This window comes from Dreissena polymorpha, chromosome 5 (assembly GCF_020536995.1).
Source record: "Dreissena polymorpha isolate Duluth1 chromosome 5, UMN_Dpol_1.0, whole genome shotgun sequence".
Taxonomy (NCBI): domain Eukaryota; kingdom Metazoa; phylum Mollusca; class Bivalvia; order Myida; family Dreissenidae; genus Dreissena; species Dreissena polymorpha.
The window spans coordinates 8,679,655-8,701,202 of NC_068359.1; the positions used below are offsets into that span (position 1 = coordinate 8,679,655).

General features: G+C 33.2%; 1 protein-coding gene across 1 annotated transcript; it reads left to right on the plus strand.

Annotated features, from left to right (window-relative positions):
* The first annotated feature begins 950 nt into the window (after positions 1–950).
* Positions 951–9,106, plus strand: LOC127881386 (beta-1,3-galactosyl-O-glycosyl-glycoprotein beta-1,6-N-acetylglucosaminyltransferase-like). The gene is made up of 3 exons (XM_052429172.1): positions 951–1,408; positions 7,164–7,387; positions 8,808–9,106. The coding sequence occupies exons 1-3, from the start codon at positions 951–953 to the stop codon at positions 9,104–9,106; spliced, it is 981 nt and encodes a 326-aa protein (XP_052285132.1).
* Positions 9,107–21,548: the final 12,442 nt, after the last annotated feature.

Sequence of the window (21,548 nt, forward strand, 5' to 3'; positions counted from 1 at the left end):
TAAATTCTAATAAATGAAAATGAAAAAAACACATATCCAATTATATTTGTATCTGATTGTCGCATAATAAAACTTAACATTGTGGTGCAATTGGATGCACATTGAATACTTATTACTCAAAAACTAGCATTGATCTAGATCAATAATATTTCTTTATGTAATGTATGATTTTAATAATACAGGTGTGGTTTTACATCGCGAATGTTTAAGTATTTGGTGTTTATACATTTATGTCTCGTTTACAAGTTTCTAATATGAAGATGTTTTCTTTTTTAAATTTTTAAAGTTGATTTTATTCTCGTTATTTGCGCAGATATTTAAATAAAGATTTTTTCAATATGGTTGGGCAGATAGCGTTCAGAGATATACCGTCTTTTAATATAGTCTGTCGATTTCTCTGCTTACAGGATTGCGAGATTACATCAACAACAGTCGTGAAAGAACTTTCCTTCAGCATCATGCCATTGTCAATCAAATACAACATTCTTCTTGGACTAATTGTTTTCACTGGAACATGTATGTTCCTGCTAGAAAGCATTGCGTTACCGATCTATACAAGGGTTGTGAAGACAGACTTATTTTGTAAGAATGATGCCTCCGTTTCTACGCATGACGTTCGTGAGCAAAGTCATCTAATTAATTTTCATGTCAACGAATATAACATTACAGACGAGGCATTAGAGATGATAAGCTACACGGGCAAAAACAACTCAACGAGTTTAGTAAGATTACGCGGGCTTTCAAAGTTGTTAAGTCTCATCAAACCGTATGCAAAACAAGACAATAAACTAAAACACATGTACTTACCACACAAACATGTGTTTCAGAATACAAGAATGGTTGCTGATGTAAATTGCAATGCTATATTTCAGGGTGATAAAACTGAAATAAAACGTGCAGATAACACAACACAAGTTAGAAAATTCCTCCAACCTCAAAACTATTTAGCAATGACAAAGAACTGCTCAAATTTTATACATGAGCGTGGATATATTGACCATCATTTAACGGAAGTTGAACGCGACTTTCCAATAGCGTTCAGTATTATCATGTTCACAGACATTGAACAATCTGAGAGACTTCTGCGCGCCATTTACAGACCACAGAACTATTATTGCATACATGTTGACTCCAAAACAAATCAAACCATATACGATGGCATGTCTTCAATTGCCAGTTGCTTTGATAACGTATTTGTGACGTCAAAACGATTTGACGTACAGTGGGGTACAATGACCACTCTTGAGCCAGAGTTGCTCTGCATGAAAGAGCTTTGGAACAAAAGTACATTGTGGAAATATTTCATTAATCTGACTGGACAGGAGTTTCCGTTGAGAACGAACTACGAACTTGTGCGCATTTTAGAGGCTTACAATGGATCAAACGACGTGGATGGAACTGTAAAGAGGTAAATTGAAATCAATGTACATAATTGCAGTTATACAAATTGACTCTGCATCAATGTTTCTTTTGCATGCAAACACAACCACGAAAGTATGGAAAAAAATTGTCATTCTACGATGCTGTATACAAATATACATTAATTCGGAATCAAATATAAAAAAAAACGAAATAAACAATGTGCGTTTTTTCTTACGAATGTTATCATGGTAGAAACCATTCAGTATCTGATAGTATAGAAAGCTGCTATGAGTCGGAGTGTGGTGTTTTCCATTCCCCCGGGACAGGCATAGAATTTGTTAAGAAGACTATCTGAAATGTTCGTGTCACGTAATTACACATTGTTCGTGGAGACATACAGTGATAACCAAAGTTCATCTATATTTTCATCGCAATTTATTTTTGTTCAATATTTTCTAATACAACGCTTGCTAATGTTCATGACATTCAATTTTACAGCGCGGCGGCCATCATGGCCGCCACGTCAAGAAAACGTGACAGATCTCAAAGTTCTATTCAAATCTAACCGCAGACTGACTACTTCTGACTACACCACTGCATTTTGTCAACAGGTTAATTTGCATATATTTTCTTTATAACTTTGATTGGTCCTTAGCTAACGTGCTTATTGCTGATTGGTTGACTTGCTGGAATATACTAGAAAAACCAATTTATTCATGTATTTACCTGCTTGTCAAATACTCCAAAATCTAATTACTTTGTATTGGTATGAAGTTTTACTGTCATGTTTTTCGGTGCAATATTTTGTGTAACCTATGCAAATAATACTTTTCATAGACCCGTTCATCTGTGCTATTTCAATAACTATGTGAAGTAATACTAATCTCATGTCTATATGCTGACCCTTTCGTTAATTGAACTCATTGTGAAGTATATGGTCCCTCGATTTTCTTATCTAACTGACTTTTCATCTTGTTGACTCATCTTATACTCCACCCTGGATGTGTTCTTACTTGTAATAAATCTTAATTCAAGTTCTAGTTTATGTGTACTCTTAGATGCAACATGCATTACAAATATGGATATTTAATTATCGCACACTTAAACCATTAAGTGCTTTAACGTGATGAAGTTGAACTTACCTTTCAACTGGAAGATTTTCCCTAATCTATTCTACGTAGGGTATGACAATGTTGTCCAGGAAACTGTCCATGGTCTCATCACTGCTCCAATGCGTTTCCGACTGGGTGATATGCCATGCTGGTGGGAATTTTGTGGTTGGGTAGCATCTAACGGTTTTGCCTTTGTAAATAACTTGAGGGGGCAAGAATTTACCAGCCTTTGTACATGACAACAACACTGTTATTTGACGTTTGTCGTCCTTTCCCGCAATTTTTACTTGCTTATCGCCTTTCTGCGCCATTGTCCACTGGCTAATTGGAACCATGCTTACGCCGGTCTGGTCCCAGTTGATTACAAGTTCAGGTGGAATGTTTTGCTGGGATATCAATGTTTCAACCCTGTCCGTAAATTCTGCCTTGATTTTACTGAAATCATCCGGGAGATGTTTAATTCCCTTAGTCCCCTTCCGTTTTGTAAAATTCATGCGTTCTAACAGAGTTCTAGCCCAATAGCGACCAATGTCAATGCATCCACCATGCTGACGTAGCAAAAACTTATCATGGTCTTTAATTACCCCGATCGCAACACTCATTACAATGGAGGTGTTTACAACTCCACCTGCATCACGCAGTTGTCTTATATATTCTTGTATTTTTAAATCCAACTGTTCGGACAATTTGGATGGCCGCCCAAATTTTTGGGGTTGGAGTTCAGAGACATCATCTACCTGCTCTGTCTTTTTTTTAATAAGTAGGAAGCCTTGAAATTCCGTATGGTACTTTCGTTGATAGACGTTCCCGATTTAGAACTGAAATGTTTGGCAGCCTTTGAATTTCCATGCTCTATAGCATAACGTGCCAGTTTTGCCTTTGATTCTGGACTATAACAGGTATACTGCCCGCGTTTCCTCTTTTTTCCCGAAAGAGCAGGCGATGTTTGGTATTCCCTTTCCACCACAGAATTTAATGTCCCAGCGAGTGGTGATGATGGTGCTGGTAATCCAATACCACATTTTTCTGATTCATTTTCTTTACTACTTTTAGTAGTACTATTTCCTGTAAGCCACTTTAACATCTTGACTTCGTTAATGCAACTGAACAACTACTAGCAAACAGCAATATTTGGACAAAGAAAAAGACAGAACGAACTACGCTGAAATCATTTTATTTCACAAGTAAAGTGTGATCACAAATCAGTAAAACAGTTTACATAGAACAAGATCAATTTATCCATAAAATAAACAAATATTTCACAACACTAACAATGTTAAAATGTTGTCAGCTATAATCCGTCAATCTAACGATCGTTTAAACTAACAATAAGTATCTGACAATTATAATCGGATTGTATGTAACCAGCAATAAATTGCAATTTTTACAACGTGAAATATTTTTATGTCCTTTTGATACGGGCGATTCGCTAACATTTCCACACGCGAAATGTCTGTTTTTGTGAATTCGCTAACTTTTCGACACGCGGAAATATTCCCTTATACAGTATTTGTAAATGACCAATATGTCACAAAAATTTATTATTAAATTTTCAAACTTCATCCTAACATTGCATATCCATATTGTTAAAATATCTCCTTATTAATTTCTAACATAAGAATAAACAATATGCTATAAGAATAACTGATATGCATATGCTGTTCCATATTAATTTCTATCATTTGTTATAATATAAAAACATAACTAATTAATTTATTTATCTCTACGGGGTAATTACGTCACATTCGGCTGCGGCTTATTATTCTTCTGATTGCGTTTGCATCATGTTTCAAGGCATCCAACCCGGCTGTTGAGACTTGTGGTTAGGTATGACTGCTCTGCTACTGATGTTGTGGCGTTATGGTGTACAGTGTTACATATGGTGGTGTTTCTCTGTGATTCACTTTCAGCATTGCTTTCCGTTCTTATACACAGCAAGATCTTTTCAGACATCTTATTCCGAGGCTGTTCTACCTGCTGTTTTCCATGTTAACCTGGTCTTCATGATCTGCTGTAAAGCTGTCTACAGGACTGTTAACTCGCTTGCATGGCCATGGATCGTATTGCACCGCCTTCCTTTCTGATTTGGGCCAGGTGGTCGTGCGCATTTTTTATTCTTACGTCCGGGATTGAGGGTTATGATTCTTGACTCCTCTAGGAATGGTTTCTGTTGCTGTCTTAATGACGTGTGTAAAGCAGTCTTTAATTATAGAAGTTTTCTTTCTTCTGTAACAACGTCTTTTGTAAGTTCGATTCTCCGAATGTTTTAGTATGGTTTTTAGTCTTTTGCACAAAGGAGAGCTGGTGTTGATGTCGTGACAGACAGCTGCTCTTGATCAAAACAGAACAAAGGATTTACACGAAACAAATAATTATTGTTTATGTGTGGTACTATTTCGTTAATTTTACGTTTTCAATAAAAAACTGGCAATTCTTTTCGGATTATTAATGATTCGCAATTGGAAATACTTATATGCAACAATGTTTAGGGCAAATAATTCCATGTCTGAATTGTTTGAAAATACCTTTGTGCATACCATTTATTTAGAATAAGAGAACAAAGTACAAGATTGTTTTATTTTATTTAAATGTATATTCATTTGATAACAAAAGCTGAAAACATTGTGGCAAAACGACACAATTCTACATATATGGCAGAACTACATTAAGACAATGTTATTAAGAGACAAGTTTTAGATACCCCATTTAGTTGTCTCTTAATACAAGATTGACTTAAGTTAATCAGAAACAAATATCATGTATTTCTCTAATTGTAATTTCTTCATATGCCATCTTGGGAACTTTAGTTGGATTTTTATTTTTAGTTGGATAAGTATCTACTTCAAGCGTCATTTGAACCATGGACATTCTAATTGACACTTTTTTCATAGGCAAATTAAACTGCACAATTGATTGCACACGCTGTTAAATGAAAATCGAACGCATATAACTCAATTTTCATTGTTAAAGCATTTTTCCATTTCACTTTTTGTTAGTTCCCGTTTGGCTAAATAAAGTAATTTGGTTATATGTTTACCTCGATAGCGTTTCATGTGATATAAATATTGTATCTACAAATAGATATGGATGCTGCAAAATAATTCTAAAATACCGAATTGAGCTATGCAACTACAAACATAAATTTGCATATCATCAAACAATATTTTTGACCAGGGTCATTGTAACCCTTGCTAAATATAGAATACTGAATGTAAACTATGTCGCTTAATAACAATAAATCTATCGTATTCAAACGATGCCCATAAATACCAGTAGTTCAGGTTACGCAAGGAGTCGCATATAGGGTATATTGGGTTAAAGTCAAGGTTACTGTGAGAAAATAAACAAGCATTGTTTGAACTCAATACCTTAAAACAGAAAGAGCAATTGTACCGGTAAACTTCGTACATTGATACCTTACATATACGTATGTCACACGGTATATGGTTCATCAAGTTCAAAGACACCGTTGCTCAGTACAGAAACGTAATTTCGTTATAACAAATAGAACTAGTATGATGCTAGTATATATAAATTATACACAAACGTACTTTCCATCACCAACAACCTTTTACATAGGCAACAAGAACATTATTTCTATTGGCAAGAAACAACATTGTTTATCGATCACACCATTATGTTTGATTTAATTCTGCTATTGTTATTAAACAAGATTGTTCATTTATCATACTTCATTGGGTTATTGAAGTGAATCCATCGACTAATAAATAACGTGGCTGATAATACAAAAAGGCAGCAATTCTCAATAGAATATGTTATCATTGCACACAGCCATAACAGAGGCACTTCCGTCATGCTTGAAACTATCATGTTTGCTTATAATGGATAAAAACTCAAAATACAAACTGCTGCTTTATAACAATGCTCACCGGCATTTTACGAAAAGATAGCGTACATAAATCAAGGGGGTTTACATTTTATGATAAATAATATAAGTGTAGTGGGCGTGAGAGTTGGGGCAGATGGTAAACCAAGTCCATGGATTATTATTTCCATTTTATTGGAGTCGTAGACCAATATATAGTCAAAACGGTAAAAAACTTAACAAAACAACTACAATATTATGCACAGGTGGTAAGAGTGTGGCTATGTTATTAATTAGTAAAAACATCATTTTGAATGAAAAATAATAAAATTATTACGAATAATCAACTTGTCTGAGCAAAAATCGCTATCCATTATATATATACTAAGGTATCAAACTCAATTTCTTTGGACATGTACATATCCTGTAATATGTATACCGATGCTGGGTCAAATTTTAAGAAATGACACGATACACAACTCGCGTGACCTACTCGTCAACGATCAGGCCCGATTCACGTATGATATCTTCAGGTGTAAAGACACACCTTCGCATTGGACCAATGAAATCACTTGTGTGTTTAAAATGTCGACCAGTTAAAATGTATGTAAACAAAGGTTTCAAACGGCGCTGGACAGTTAGTTTTGATGCATTATGTAACGACAAGCACGTTAATAATGTTTTTTTCATACGTTTTATTGAATTATGGTACCGAGGTCCGTGAACTTTGCAAGGAAAATTCCCTTTTCTCCATGAATATTTCAGTCTAAGGTCGGGTCAGATCGGTGACGCAGTTTTCTTAATAACGCTGATTTCGTTGATCAATATCTGTTTAATGTTTCAAACGTTCAAACTGACTTCAGACACCAGGGTCGATGGCAGAGATTCGGTTCACCACCTCACAACATCACGGCGGTAAAGGGGGCCGTTCACATTGTGGTCAACAGGGGCTTTGTGGACTTCGTGTTGCACGATCAAAGAGCCCATGACCTTTTGAACTGGACAAGACCGACGCATATTCCCGATGAAACATACTTTGCCACGCTCAATCATAACCCTCAACTCGGTGTACCAGGTGCTTATTTAGGTAGGTTCACTATCGTTTATTGACTCGGTTCATCTTCATTTCATGTGTAGCAAGAAACAAAAGATGGCCCTTGTTAGGCTCAAGGATTTAGCAACAGTTTATAAATAAAGATCAATTTGGAATGAATAACTGTGTATTGCTTTAGCCATTGCCGGTGCATTTATTGAAACAAAACAAGGGTATATCAGTGCTTCTTGTATATATTGTACATAATCCTTTAAAGTTTTAAAGGCTTAATTGAGTGTTTATTGCTTCACATAGAACATCTTTATGTGTTATTTCTGTGCTAAATGCATGCAATGTTTTATTTTATAAAAGTTAGATTCGCTGACCAAATTTTACATTTTACAGGTTATTTATTACTTCTGACTGGATGATGTTATAGGTTGACACTGAAATACGCTTTTATTTGGTAATTGATGTGTAACCTCGAAGAACTTTTAAACGTCTGTTGGTGCGTAACGTCTTTGGGCGAAACTGGACGGAACTCGAGCTTGAACAACAAAAATATTAAAACTTGATATGTTGCAGTACTGGATATCGTTGGATTATTATATTAAATTCTTCTTTAAAAAATAGTCTTAAAAAAGTATGTCACATACAGAAACAACACACATGCGCTCGATGGCAATGTTTTTTTTTATTTTATTGTTTTTTTTAGTTACCCGTTGTTTAGTATAATGCATACTCAGTACACATACTAAATCAATAAAAAATCTTCACAAAACGTCTTCTTAAAAAAGATAAACCGACGATGTGTATAGATTATCAATTATCAATATCTATAAACTTGGTCGGGCTATCTTTTTTTTAAGAAGTAGTTTTGTCGGAAGATTTTTATTGATTTAGTATGTGTATGCATTATAATAAATAATGGGTAACTGAAAAAAAAAAATAAAATAAAAAAAACATTGACATCGAGCGCCTTCGCAAAGACATAAAGACCTATAAAATACAAAATAGGCCTTTGGCAAGTGAAACAACACACAAAGATTGATTTTCCAACTAGTCTATACATGTACATGTAAAGAAATTAATAATTTTCAAATAAATCGATGTTTTGACATTTAAATTTAAATTCATAGTTAGTTGATTTTAAAGCAACAAATACTAAAAACTCTGAATATGTTGAACCATCTTCTAACCTGCTGAGCGAATTCAAGATTGCGTGCATTCAAAAACGGTTCGGTATCACTCGGCCATTTCCGTATGCTGAATTCAGATGTGGGTATACATGGCTTTGAACATCCGCCTAGAACACAATTACTTTTCGAGCATGTTCGAGAACAAAAAAATGGTCAAGCTGAAAACTGTACAATAACGTTGCCTCACAAGAATATTGCCATTTTTCAATGTGAACAATGTACGGGACATATACTTTATAATAAACTTTTATGCTCACGATTTGGTTATGATGCAGGGGTACCCGAGACGGACGATGTGCTAAAGCCGTTCATGGCGCGTTTCAAGGATTGGGGCGAAAGAGAGTGCCATGGCAAACGTTTGCGCGACATATGCATCATAGGTACAGGCGATCTGCCGGAACTGGCTCAGAGCAAAAAGCTCTTCGTGAACAAATTCCACCAGAACTTTCGTCCATATGCTTACGATTGTCTTGAGGAACTCATCGCAAACCGCACCCGAGACATTTACCTAGGAGATTACGCATTTGATTCTAGATATTACGGGACTTTGGGATTTGTAAAGAACAAAATCTAATGTTGCATGGGAAGCACATTTGTTTGCTGCAAGTTATATGCGTACAATTGTAATAATGTATATTTAAGTTTGCCATATATTAACTGTATTATATACTAGAGTTGCGACACCTTAAGGGTTTCGCGGGATGGAATGAGTGGAGAGATGAAATCAAATTGAAAATCGATTATTTCTAAAAAAAAATTGGTACGAAAAAATATGTGGGTACGAAAAAAAAACAAATTTGGGTACGAAAACAAATTTGAGTACGAAAAAAAGGGAACAAAACAAAATAAGGGTACAAAAAACTATTTTGGTACGAAAAAAATGGGTACAAATAAAAAATACGGTACGAAAAAATTTGGGTACGAAAAAAATTAAGTACGAACAAATGGGTACGAAGAAATTTGGGTACGAACAAATTTTTGTACGAAAAAATTGGGTACGAAAAAAATGTGGGTACGAAAAAAAAATTTGGTTATGAAAAAACATTAGGGTACGAAAAACTATTTGGGTACGAAAAAAAAGGGTACAAATAAAAATTTGGGTACAAAAAAAATTTGGAACAAAACAAATTTGGGTACGAGAAAAATAGGTACGAAAAAAATTTGGGTACGAAAAAAATTGGGAACGAAAAACATTTGGGTACGAACAAATTGGGTACGAAAAAAGATTTGGTTATAAAAAAATTGGTTACGAAAAAAAATTTGGTAGGAAAAAAATGGGTACGAAAAAAAATTGGGTACGAAAAAAAATGGGTACGAAAAAAATTGGGTACGAAAAAAATTTAGTACGAAAAAAATGGGTACGAAAAAAAAATGGGTACGAACACATTTGGGTACAAAAAACATTTGGGTACGAAAAAAATGATTACGAAAAAAAATTGGGGTACGAAAAAATGTGGGTACGAAAAATAAAGTGGGTACGAAAAATATATGGGTACGAAATATTTTGGGTACGAAAAAAAAATCAAATTTGAATTATCTAGCGTGTATATTGTCTCCTGGGGGTGAATTGTCTTGGGGTTGCTATTAACGCTACTTGTACTTCCGGCCAAGCCACGTGTTTATAGCGATTGCGCAATAAAAAACACCACTTTTTCGTCATTTTATCAAAAACTTTTTTCCCAGAAGTTATCGGCCAGTTTCCAAAAGAGTCAAATCGCGGCTATAACCAGGAGCTTAACGAATTTTAGTCGCCATTATCATTCGTTCAATTGAACGTCATCAATAGATGACGTCCAATATATCGCTCATTCCATACGAAAAAAATGTGGGTACGAAAATTTTTGGTTTGAAAAAATTATACCAAAACAAATAGGGTAGGAAAAAAATTTGGTAAGAAAAATATGTATACGGAAAAAAATGTGGGTACACAAATTTTGGTTACGAACAATTTATGCCAAAAATAATTTGGGTACGAACAAAAATGTGGGTATGAAAATTGTGGGTAATAAAAAATGTGGGTAGGAAAACAAAATTGGGTACGAAAATTTTGGTTCCAAAAAAAATGTGTGTACTAAAACAATTGGTTATGAACAAAAATTGGGTACAAGCTATTTTGGGTACAATTTTTTTATTAGGAAATATCAGGTACCTGTAAGTATACCGGGGTACCAAAAAGTATCATTTGAAAAGAGGGCCATGATGGCCCTGTATTGCTCCACTGTTTTTTTTTTGCATAAAAACGTTCAATGCGCATGGGTTGAAATATACTCAAGCATGTTACTTTCTCTTTCTATCCATAAATCAGTGAGTAATACTCAATTAAAGCTAGGCACGGCTTATAAAATCAGAACCACTGGGCCAAATCTGCTGAAACTTGGCTGCATTATAGATTATGGTCGAAACAAGCTACAGAATGAGCACTTTTGAACCTGAAAGCGTAAAACATTAACCGATAATGGACAGCACAACATGGGTCATTTTGTACAAAAAATGTAAACTTTAAGTGGCATTTACTTTTAGACATCAGAAAGTTACAAATTTTTAATATTCTGCAAACTTCAACTTGTTTGTTTTTGTTTTACAAATTTAGAAGCATTTATGCTTAGGATGTATATAAACCCTGTTATTCAATGTCAAAGTTGGCCAAAAATCACAATACAATTACAAAAATGGCTAAGCAACAATGCCCCTTTAACATTATTGCTTATATTTAATTGTATTGTTAATATAAATAACTGTGTATATTTAATCATAATGGCTCTGTATTTAACACTTGATAGGCCACTGCTGGGGCTTGAACCCAGAACTCATCTCACATTGTAAGATGCGTTTTTCAATTAAACTACAATGACTGTATCGTGTGAAGTGGAGCCAACATACACCCACATAAGTGAAAAAATCATTCCGTCGATATATTTGTACTGGGCGTTTTCTGACACAGGTCGCATAACTGTTTACAACAAAAGATGACATTTGTATACAAAAATATATACATGTACATAAATGGGGAAAAAATAAACCGTCTATTTTTAATTTTTGTTTTATATATACACATTTCTTAGCAACGATTTATAATTATATCAAGTTGAAATCATTTATACACAGAATATTACTGAAACTACAATAAACCATTTTCACTAATGTACATTGTATAGGTATTGACTCCTGATATACATGTACGACTAAAAATGTATGTCGGATAGCAAAAATTTTCAACAAATCCTCATATTCAAGCTGGGTCATCACTTAGTTAAATTATTTGTGGACATATCATGATAGAAAAATGCATTTCATGTCTCTATATTACTTTAACTATGATAAAATGTTCTTTAGATGCCATGTGTATTAATATATAGGTCTATTTTTCTGAGATATCAATGAAAATGTCTGTGGGTATGTGGCGAATATTTAAAAAAAATCTGCAACTTGATATATGGTGCTAACACAGTAAAATTGCATGAGCTCAAATTATAATCAGTGATTTTTTTTGTCATATTTGGAAAAGTACCCATACCTGTCCAATTGGGAAAAATTGAGTCGTGAAAACCTCAAAATTGGGGAAAATTGAGTCGTGAAAACCTTGATATTGGGATATTTGTGTCGTGAAATCTTCAAATTGGGAAATTAGTGTATTTGATTTTTTGCTAACAAATACCTTAAAATTGAGAATAACTGATGTCAAGTTATTAATATTATATTTACTGAGGTTCTAGCCATAGAGCTGCATAAGTAAATTAATTAAAGTTCATTAAAAAAAAACTTAACCTTCATTTGGGAAATATGTAATTTTTCCAAGATTGGGAAAGTGCCCTTTTCCGGTACTTTTCAAAGAAGGAAAAAAATCGCTGTAGATGAATGCATATTATGCTTCTATGTTGCTTATAGTATGACGACATGTTCATACAATGCCATTTTTATTAATATATATATGCCAACTTTAATCAAATAGACTTGAAAATGTGTGTCGCCAGGTACCAAGTAAGAAAAAGATCAGCATTTTTTTGTAGGGTCTTCACACGGTAAAATTGTTTGTGCCCAAATAATAATAAGTGAATGCATATTACAGTAGAGTTAGCGATTGTGTTCCGCGATTAATCGATAAAAAATCGCTAAAAAATACGCGTTTTAAACCGATTTAAGCGCTTAATAGATTTTCAGCGGTTATTACGCGTTTTAAACGGATTTAATCGGCTTTCATCCGCTGAATTGCGCAACCACTTTTTAAGCGATTTAACGCGATTAATCGCTACGCATGCGCATTCGTCCAAACCGCTGAAAAAGCGCTGAATGGGCGGAGCCTAACACAGGTAGGTGTGTCCTAAAATATGTATTTATAGATTCTCGCTTATCTGTGTGTTATAGATATTTGGTTATCTCTGTGTTATCCATTTTACGCTATAGTCGCAACAGTGGTCTAGTGGTAGGATGCTGGTCTAGGGATCGAAAGGTCTCTGGTTCGAATCCCGCTTGGTCAATGTATTTTTTGTGATTATATGTTATTTTCAGTTTGAACATTATAATTATTTTTAACTTTTATTGTGTATCCAACTAAAATATATTTAAAAAATATCATCTCTTATTGCAAATCCTAACAAAAATACTGAAACAAACATAAAAAATATGATACTGTTTGTGGAATAAACATAATTCAATAATACATGTAAATGAGGGGATCGACGTGAGACACGCTCACAATTTTATTGTCCGACTTAATTCCCGTGTTTGATTACGACGAAATTTTTCGTAATTAATATCGATGGAAACAGTTTTTTACAACTCAAATATTTTAAGAACACCTAAACAATTGAGGGAAAAAGAAGGAAAGTGTCGGTTTTTTTGTTGTTGTTTTTTATTCAATGATAGCCGTAATGTTCGTTTATATCGTATGTAAGTACACTAAAATGACATAAGAATTCATTAAAATGTTAGTCAGTGATAATTCTAACCACACAAATATTGTTTTAAAAAGGGCAACCTATTTTCGCGAATTGTGGGACGATCGTCTTTTAATTAAAACGCGTTAGTTATAAGTGTACTGTTACTGTTTACTACTCTGTCAAGTTGAATCATTTAAAATAATTGATTATTAATTGATTGGTTGTGACGGTTTAATATGTAAGTTGAAATATTCACTTTTTAAAACTAAAAATCTTCATGACTGCATTTCTGACTCACAGGTGTTGGGCGCGTGGCCAAGTCACTTAAACACGGTATCGGGTCCGTTCGCCCTAGTTTCACATTCGCCCTGTGTCCATTCGCCCCGGGGTCGTTCCCCATATATTATCATATGCATATTGGGGTATAAACAGTTGATTGTTCACACATGTAAGCAAGTTTGTACCTTAAGTTTTCATTAATTAATAAAATAAGTGTCACAGTTTGACATTTATCAATGTGTCAGTGTTTTAGCTATATTGATTTTACATGCGCCGTTCCATAGTTAAAGTACAAGCACACGTATATTTGGCAACGGGCAGGCGCTGACTTTTCTGTTTGTTCTCATATGTCTTCCTCAATTGTTGTTTGTCCTTGTGACGCCTGGTGTTGTTGGGTTAATCTGAATACTCCGGAACTACATTGAACATTGTATATCTACGAAGACGGCCAAGGCTATCCAACTGTCGCACGTGCTTTCGTGTGAGCACTGTTTAATGTTTCCGTCCAATCGTTCTTAAATTATCCCCATGCTTTTTGAAACAAAGGTGGGGATATTTTGCTAATCTCCGCTGTCCTTCCGTATGTCCGTGCGTCCGTCCGTCCTGGCCAATATCTCCTCCTACACTAATATGATTATAGGTGCTACCTAATTTACGGGCGAAAACTAATAAGATGTCTGTTGTAGATGACATGAGTTGTACATGTCTGCAAATAATCATTATTGTGGGACAAAACCTTTACATCATTGACATAAAATATGTAACTGAACAAACCAATAAAATGTAATTTGTTTTAAGACAAATAAACAAAAAAAAACAGAGATGTGTTTGTCAGAATCACAATGCCCCCTATTGCGCCGCTTTGAAATAAAATTTCTATTTATCATCTGGCAGGTTTAGAAATTATCTCCCTTTTAAAGCTTATTACTTCCCTTGGATTGTTTTTTACCTTGAAGGATGACCTTGACCTTTCACCACTCAAAATGTGCAGCTCCATGAGATGCAAATGCATGTCCAATATCAAGATGCTGTCATCAATAATGCAAAAGTTATGACACTACTTTGACCTTTCGGTAGGCTACCGGTAGGTTGAAGTATTGTCATAACTTTTGCATTATTGACGGGTAGGTTAAAGTTTTGGGACAGACATTCAAACAGAATGACAGACAGCCAGACAGGTCAAAAACAATATACCCCGATTCTTTGAAGAAGGGGGCATACAAACAAATAAGAGTTAGGCTTAAGATGACATATATATATATATATATATATATATATATATATATATATATATATATATATACAAGGTATGTATCTCTGGACACAGGAAAATCACCTACAGCAACATTTTAAAGCCATTATATACCTAAAGGGCGGTCGATTTTCGTAAACTATGTACCATTTTGTTGGTAAAGTTTGCCTCGTGACGAACAATGACACACACGGCTATTTGCCAACATAAACTACTATTATAAAACACTCCTCAAACTCGAAGAAATGCTAGGTCGGCTCTTGTCTGACCGAACGTTCAGTGCAGAATTTTACAAGAGTAAAACTATCAAAATACCCCAGCTATCGAACATAATCCACATTAGTACAATAAACAAATACGAGTTTATCAACTTAAGTTTGTATAATCCTATTATATTTTTTTCTTATTGTTTCGCACACAATTGGGCCTTAAGGCTTTTAAACACACTCCTCCAGGGTAGCAATTTAACTTATGAAATATTAGGCCATGCCAATGATCAACAAACGATAAATGTTTTTCAGAAAAAATATTTGTCTGTATATACTTGATATTTCTCAAATTCAAAGTGTTACAGCATTAATGGATGTCATATTGCCCCTGGAAAATGTTGGTCCGTGCAAGTTATTTGAAAATCTAGTTGTATGGTCTGGCAAGCACATGTAGAAAAGAACTAATCAACACTTGTAAAAAATATTTGTGAATACATTGGTTATGCACAAATTTACTTTAATAGATGGTGCTTTCAAGTGTATACCCAGCCCTGTTCATGTTTCCATGACATTAACAATGTCTAATAATTGTTCAAAAGAAAGACACGGGTATTTTAATATGAATTCTTGTGTTTCAGATTTTATAAGAGAAAAGTACGACTCAATGTGCTGCAAATTCAAAATGAAGTCTGCACACACTGTGACAGCCATGTCCGGAGACAAGCCATAGCTATACAATGCAGCAGTTTTGTTTGATGTGGTATGACAATGAAAGCAATTACTGAAATTTAGCTGTTTTATAGACAGAGATTAATTGGAGCTCCTGTATAATTGCGAAAATGAAGAGAATGCCACCAACAGGGATTTACCATACACAATGAACAACAGAAATGGTAAGTTTATTAATATTCTTTAATAACCCTTGTATGATTTGCGTTTTTGATTAATTGTATTACTGTTTTTGTTTGTTTGTGCGGTGTTGTCTCAGACCACTTACCTTTAGAAATTCGGCTACACACCATATACATAACAGGTTTTTTTTTGGCCCGATTTTATAGCCGAATAACGGCTATGTTCCCAATGGCAAAAAGTATACTTTTTTCCCAAAATTTGGTAAAAAAAATCCCAATTTCCAAAAAAAAAAATTTTTTTTTTAATTTTTTTTTTAAGTGTCTAATGATTATTTTATCTCAATTTTATTTCAATTACATCTAAAAAAAGTTTACAATAAGGATTTATTTGATTTTATTCTGTTAATCTGAATTATTATTAAAACTTATATCAAACTAGTTTTCCCCAATTCAGTAGACTTTTTGCGCGAAAATTTTTTAATCCTGAATTTATTTTCCAAATTTCTTGAAAACGCCGATAAAATTCCCAATTCCAAAGCCATGGGCTATCTTTCCAAAAAGTGGGAAAAAAACTGCATAATATATAGTTCATTACTGTTATTCAAACTGTTCGATAACCATTGACACGTAATTCAATTTTCCTGTTTGAAGCAATAATAAACATATTGCATATTACATGCTCACATTAGTATCACTACATGATATATTCAAGCTGTGAATCTCAAACATCGTTATCAAGATAATTTACCCATTTGAAAGATAGTTGGTAGTTAGAATTAATCAAGATGGTAATAACACAAATACTTTATGAAGGGAAAAAATAATTATTATTGACGGATAAAATAGACAAAGACATTTACCTGGTGGGACCTTTACCTGTTCATTATTTTTGACTCGGCGAACAAATACCCGGCCAGAAAAATTACAATGCGGACAATTACCCAAGCGTTAAAAGTTCTGTGCGGACATTTACCCAGCCCCTTATTTACTTGTAGATATCCTGTTTATTGTTTTCATTATGCTATAGACAAAAGTCGTATTCAGGCTTACTATTTAAAATAAAGATTAAATTTCTTTTCTCAACTTATTGAGCTGTAGACAGGAGTCGGATTTAAAAAGCACATGTTGAGTATTAATAAGTAGTAAGGACATTTTGGTTTTTAACATTTAAATGGATTAATTATCTGATTTGCTTTGCCTTGGCTATCCTTCAATTGTTTGTGTGATTACAAACGACATACTTAAAATTATATATAAAACAGTGCCCACAGTTTGTTAATTATTCGCGATATACCATGCATGAATTAACTACAAAAATACCCGTATTTCTCTTCGTCGTTATTCACAGCAGGGTAAATGTCCGCCCTCAACTGTTAATGAACGGGTAATTTTATGCCCTGTATTTTTTCTGGCTGGTTATTTGTCCGCCTAGTGAAAAGTCATGAACAAGTTAATGTCCGTATTTCGTAAAATACACATACTTAAAATTATATGCATGTTTGTTTATATGTTATTTGCATTGATTGATCAAATCATACTTTGCATGTAACATTCCTATTTACATATAAATAATGGTTGTGTCAGCATTTAAAAGCCTATTTGAAAAACTTGATTGATTAGTGTGGCTAGCAGTAAAACATTTTTTTCAATTAATATACAAGAAGAACATTAATTACAATTTGTTTTTGTTTTTCTCCAAATTTTACATTGTTTACAGTTATGAGTCATAGTCAGAGTTTGCATTTCCTGACGCAGTATCACACTGTGTGACACTGGAAATTTATTATTGCTTGACAAACAACAATGGATTACCATTAAAAGTAAGTTCACAATCATATTGAAATTAATTTTAAATAGGTTTGTAAACATGAGCACTAGTTTTTTCATGGTCAATTAAAATGGTGATTCAAATGCTGTCCAATACCAACAGTTTAAGACCATCTTTAGAGAGATTAAGCAGATCATTGCTGAAGCTGAATATGCTTAGTTGTGTTGAATGCTTGGGACTGCAGACAGGGCACAGTAGGGTGCCCAATAAAACTTGTGGTCCACTAGCTTGGGGCTATCTGATAATCTTCTTGACTTCGTACTAGGAAATGTTAAAATGAAAAGGACAGAATATTGAAGTGGCCACTTGCTGATTATTTTAATTCAACACATATTTCATTGGCATAACCCAAAGTCATTTTCAAAGTGAAACATACCATTTAAAATATTAATGACATTAAAACAAGGAAATCAATTGACTTCTTTAGGACAAATACCATTTGTACAAAGACTCATCATCCCATCCACATGGATATTTCATAAATTAATGACTTGCACCTGTTTATCCATAGTAAAAGATGTATACCAAGTTGTTTAATAAGTGTTATGGCTACTTCTTATTAATATTTTATGTCACTGTTCATAATGGCATGTATGCTTTAAAATTCACATGTTGATGTGTTTTTAACAAAGTGAATTAATCTATAGTGAAACAAAGCTGCATATAATACCATATATAAGATGCATTTTTATAGATGAATTACAGTTTGAACTTTGGAATTCAATTATAATAGTGAATAGCACTGTTGAAGCTCCAGTTTAATAATACTTCATACATAGAAGAATTAAATCAGGGCTTTTTTTCCTTAGTTTGTGAAGCGGCCCTGGCCCCCTCACTTTGTGAAAAAATGAGTGGCAAACTTTTTAAAATTGTGAAAAAATGAGTCGCGAACTTTTTAAAATTGTGAAAAAGTTAGTTGCGAACTTTTCAAAATTGTGAAAAATTGAGTCGTGTGAACTATTCAAAATTGTGAAAAATTGAGTCGCGAACTTCTTAAAATTGTGAAAAACTGAGTCGTGAAATTGTTAAAATTGTGAAAAACGGCCAATTTTGTAAAAAAATCACGGCCATGTTAGGTTTGTGAATTGTCCCTATCAACATTTTAAAATGTACTTCCAGGGCCACTCGCAAAGAAGGAAAAAAAGCCCTGTAAATATTAATGTTATGTAAAATATATTTGATATTGAATAGTTTACTTATCTACTTATTTTTTTAAGTTATTGCCACAAGTAATGCATAAATGGGTACCCATCAATAATTAGGCTCCAGGAAATGGTCCTAGCCAAGAGGTGTGAAAGGACCCTTCTCACTGTGGAGGGTACTGTTAGAACAACATGTCACAGTGAGAAGAGCCCCCGTTTCCTTTCTTATTGTTTTAACATCTGTTTAATACTTCACTGTGTATTTGTCAATTAAATTGCTGTCAGGTGAGACTATTTGATCCCAGTTTTAATAAATTTACTACATTGCAATTCTGCAACCAAGCGCACACACCATCAGGAGATACATTTTAATGCATTGTTAATATACCATTCTTGTTTTGTTTTGAGATTGTGATATTCATTTGGATAAAAGGAGTTGATTGCAGGTTAGTGTTCCTTCACAATAATGCTTAACTTAAACAAATGTTGACAATGAAAACGACAGTGTTACTTTATAGTTTCATCTTACTTTAAAGATGGATATATTGATAGAATTTGCAGTAGTAGTCGCCTAATGCTAGAATGAAATAAGTCATTATTATACAGTGATGTTTAAGGCTTATTTGGGTCTAAAATTCAGCTCAATAAACCTGCTCAAAAGGTAAATATTTTTCCATATAGCTAATTCCTTTCTCAAGGTAAGCTTTATTTGAAAAAAAAAGACTAAACTTAGAAAAACTTGAATTTTTACATTTCTACCAAATTAATTTGTATGAAAAGATCCTCCATTTGTCTTAACATTCTCCATTGTAAAAACTGTCACCTTCCCCCTAGTGGTAAAACTGTTATAAAGGTTTCAGATTCAATAAACATCTACGTAATCAGAATGCTGTAAAGGCAATGTATATCGCTGACATACAGAGCCTCGATTTTGGAATGTTACACCTTACGTACCAGTCTGTTTATGTACCGGCACTTTATATTCCACTATCTTACACTTAATGGGGTGGCAAACGTTTCTCCCCCAAGACGTTTCCTCCCCAGACGTTTCCTCCCCAGACGTTTCACCCCCAAAATGGGGGTGAAACGTCTGCATAATATGTAAATGTATATTAGCAACAGTTATTTGTAATAAAGTGAAAATAAAGTATTAGTATTTTAATTGAGTGCATTTTATGTGTAAAAAAATGATGTTAGTTGAGTCCTGACTAATTGAAATATTAATTAATGATTTTATATGGTTGTTTAGGGAAGCCTCTAACAAATTTAACAATTAAATAGATCTAATTATACTTGATTTTATAAGTGCCTTAAATTGTTCTTGCATTAATTAAGCTCATTGAAAAATTGAGTAAAATCAAAGCTTTGATGTTCTTTGATGGTCATTTTAAATGGAAAAGTATGTTACAAATTAAAATAATTATAACTATTGTATTAATCAATTGGGTAAAAGCACACCTTTGATGTTCTTTGATGGTCATTGATGGTCATTGTAAGTGGAATGGTATGCTACAAATTAAACAATTATAACTATTGTATAAATCAATTGAGTAAACAAACACCTTTTTTTTGATGATCATTTTAAGTGGAATGGTATGTTACAAATTAAAGAATTACTATTATTGAATTAATGAATTCATGTTGCTACAAACAAATCTATAATTTAAGTTTGATAAGATATTTTCCATTACTTGTTCATTAACAGTGATTGAATTTTTTTCATTTAAAGTGCATTTTTGCACGGCATGGACACAGTTTCATTTTATGAGGATTTTTTTTTTAATTAATAAAAAATCCAGTTTTGAAGTAAAATCAATTTAAATAATGCTATTATAATCAGAAAATTTGAATACGGAAAAATGTTTATTATTTTAATAAAACATCTTTGTGCTTCTCGTGAAAATTTAACAAAATGTCACTTACGCTACTTTTTACATTCAGAAAATGACATGCGTTTGTTATGTCAATTTCGAAAATTGGATAAAAACCTTATTTTTACCAAAAAAGTTGACTTAATATTTTATCAGTTGATGTATGTCACCTTAAAAAACACATAAAATTGGAAAAAAGTAAAAATGTATAAAAATGTCAGTTACATGACTTATTACATTCAGTAGGCGATATGTTTTAATTATAATTTGTAAAACTAGATAAATACAACATATAAAACTGCATATTATGCACTTTTGATATAACACAATTTATTCCCAAATTGATGTCTTATTCCCAATTCACATAATGCAGTGTTATAATGAAAATAAGCCATAAGTTATGATTTTTAAGAATGAATAATAACTATAACATATTTTTATTTTTATTTTGAGTAAATAAAGTTGTTATATGACATTAAAATTATAATTTATTACAGCCAGTATTGAATTGTAGTTCTCAAAAATAATTTTGATAAATAACTATCAGTGTGTCATAGATCTTTATTAATACCATTTACCTTCCAATTTAAAAATTAATTTAATTTGAAGCCAAAAAAATGTGACAGCATTTTCATCATTTGGCTAATATTAAATAACAACCACCATTATACAAGATATTAGGCACTTAGGGTGCAACAAACAAGCAT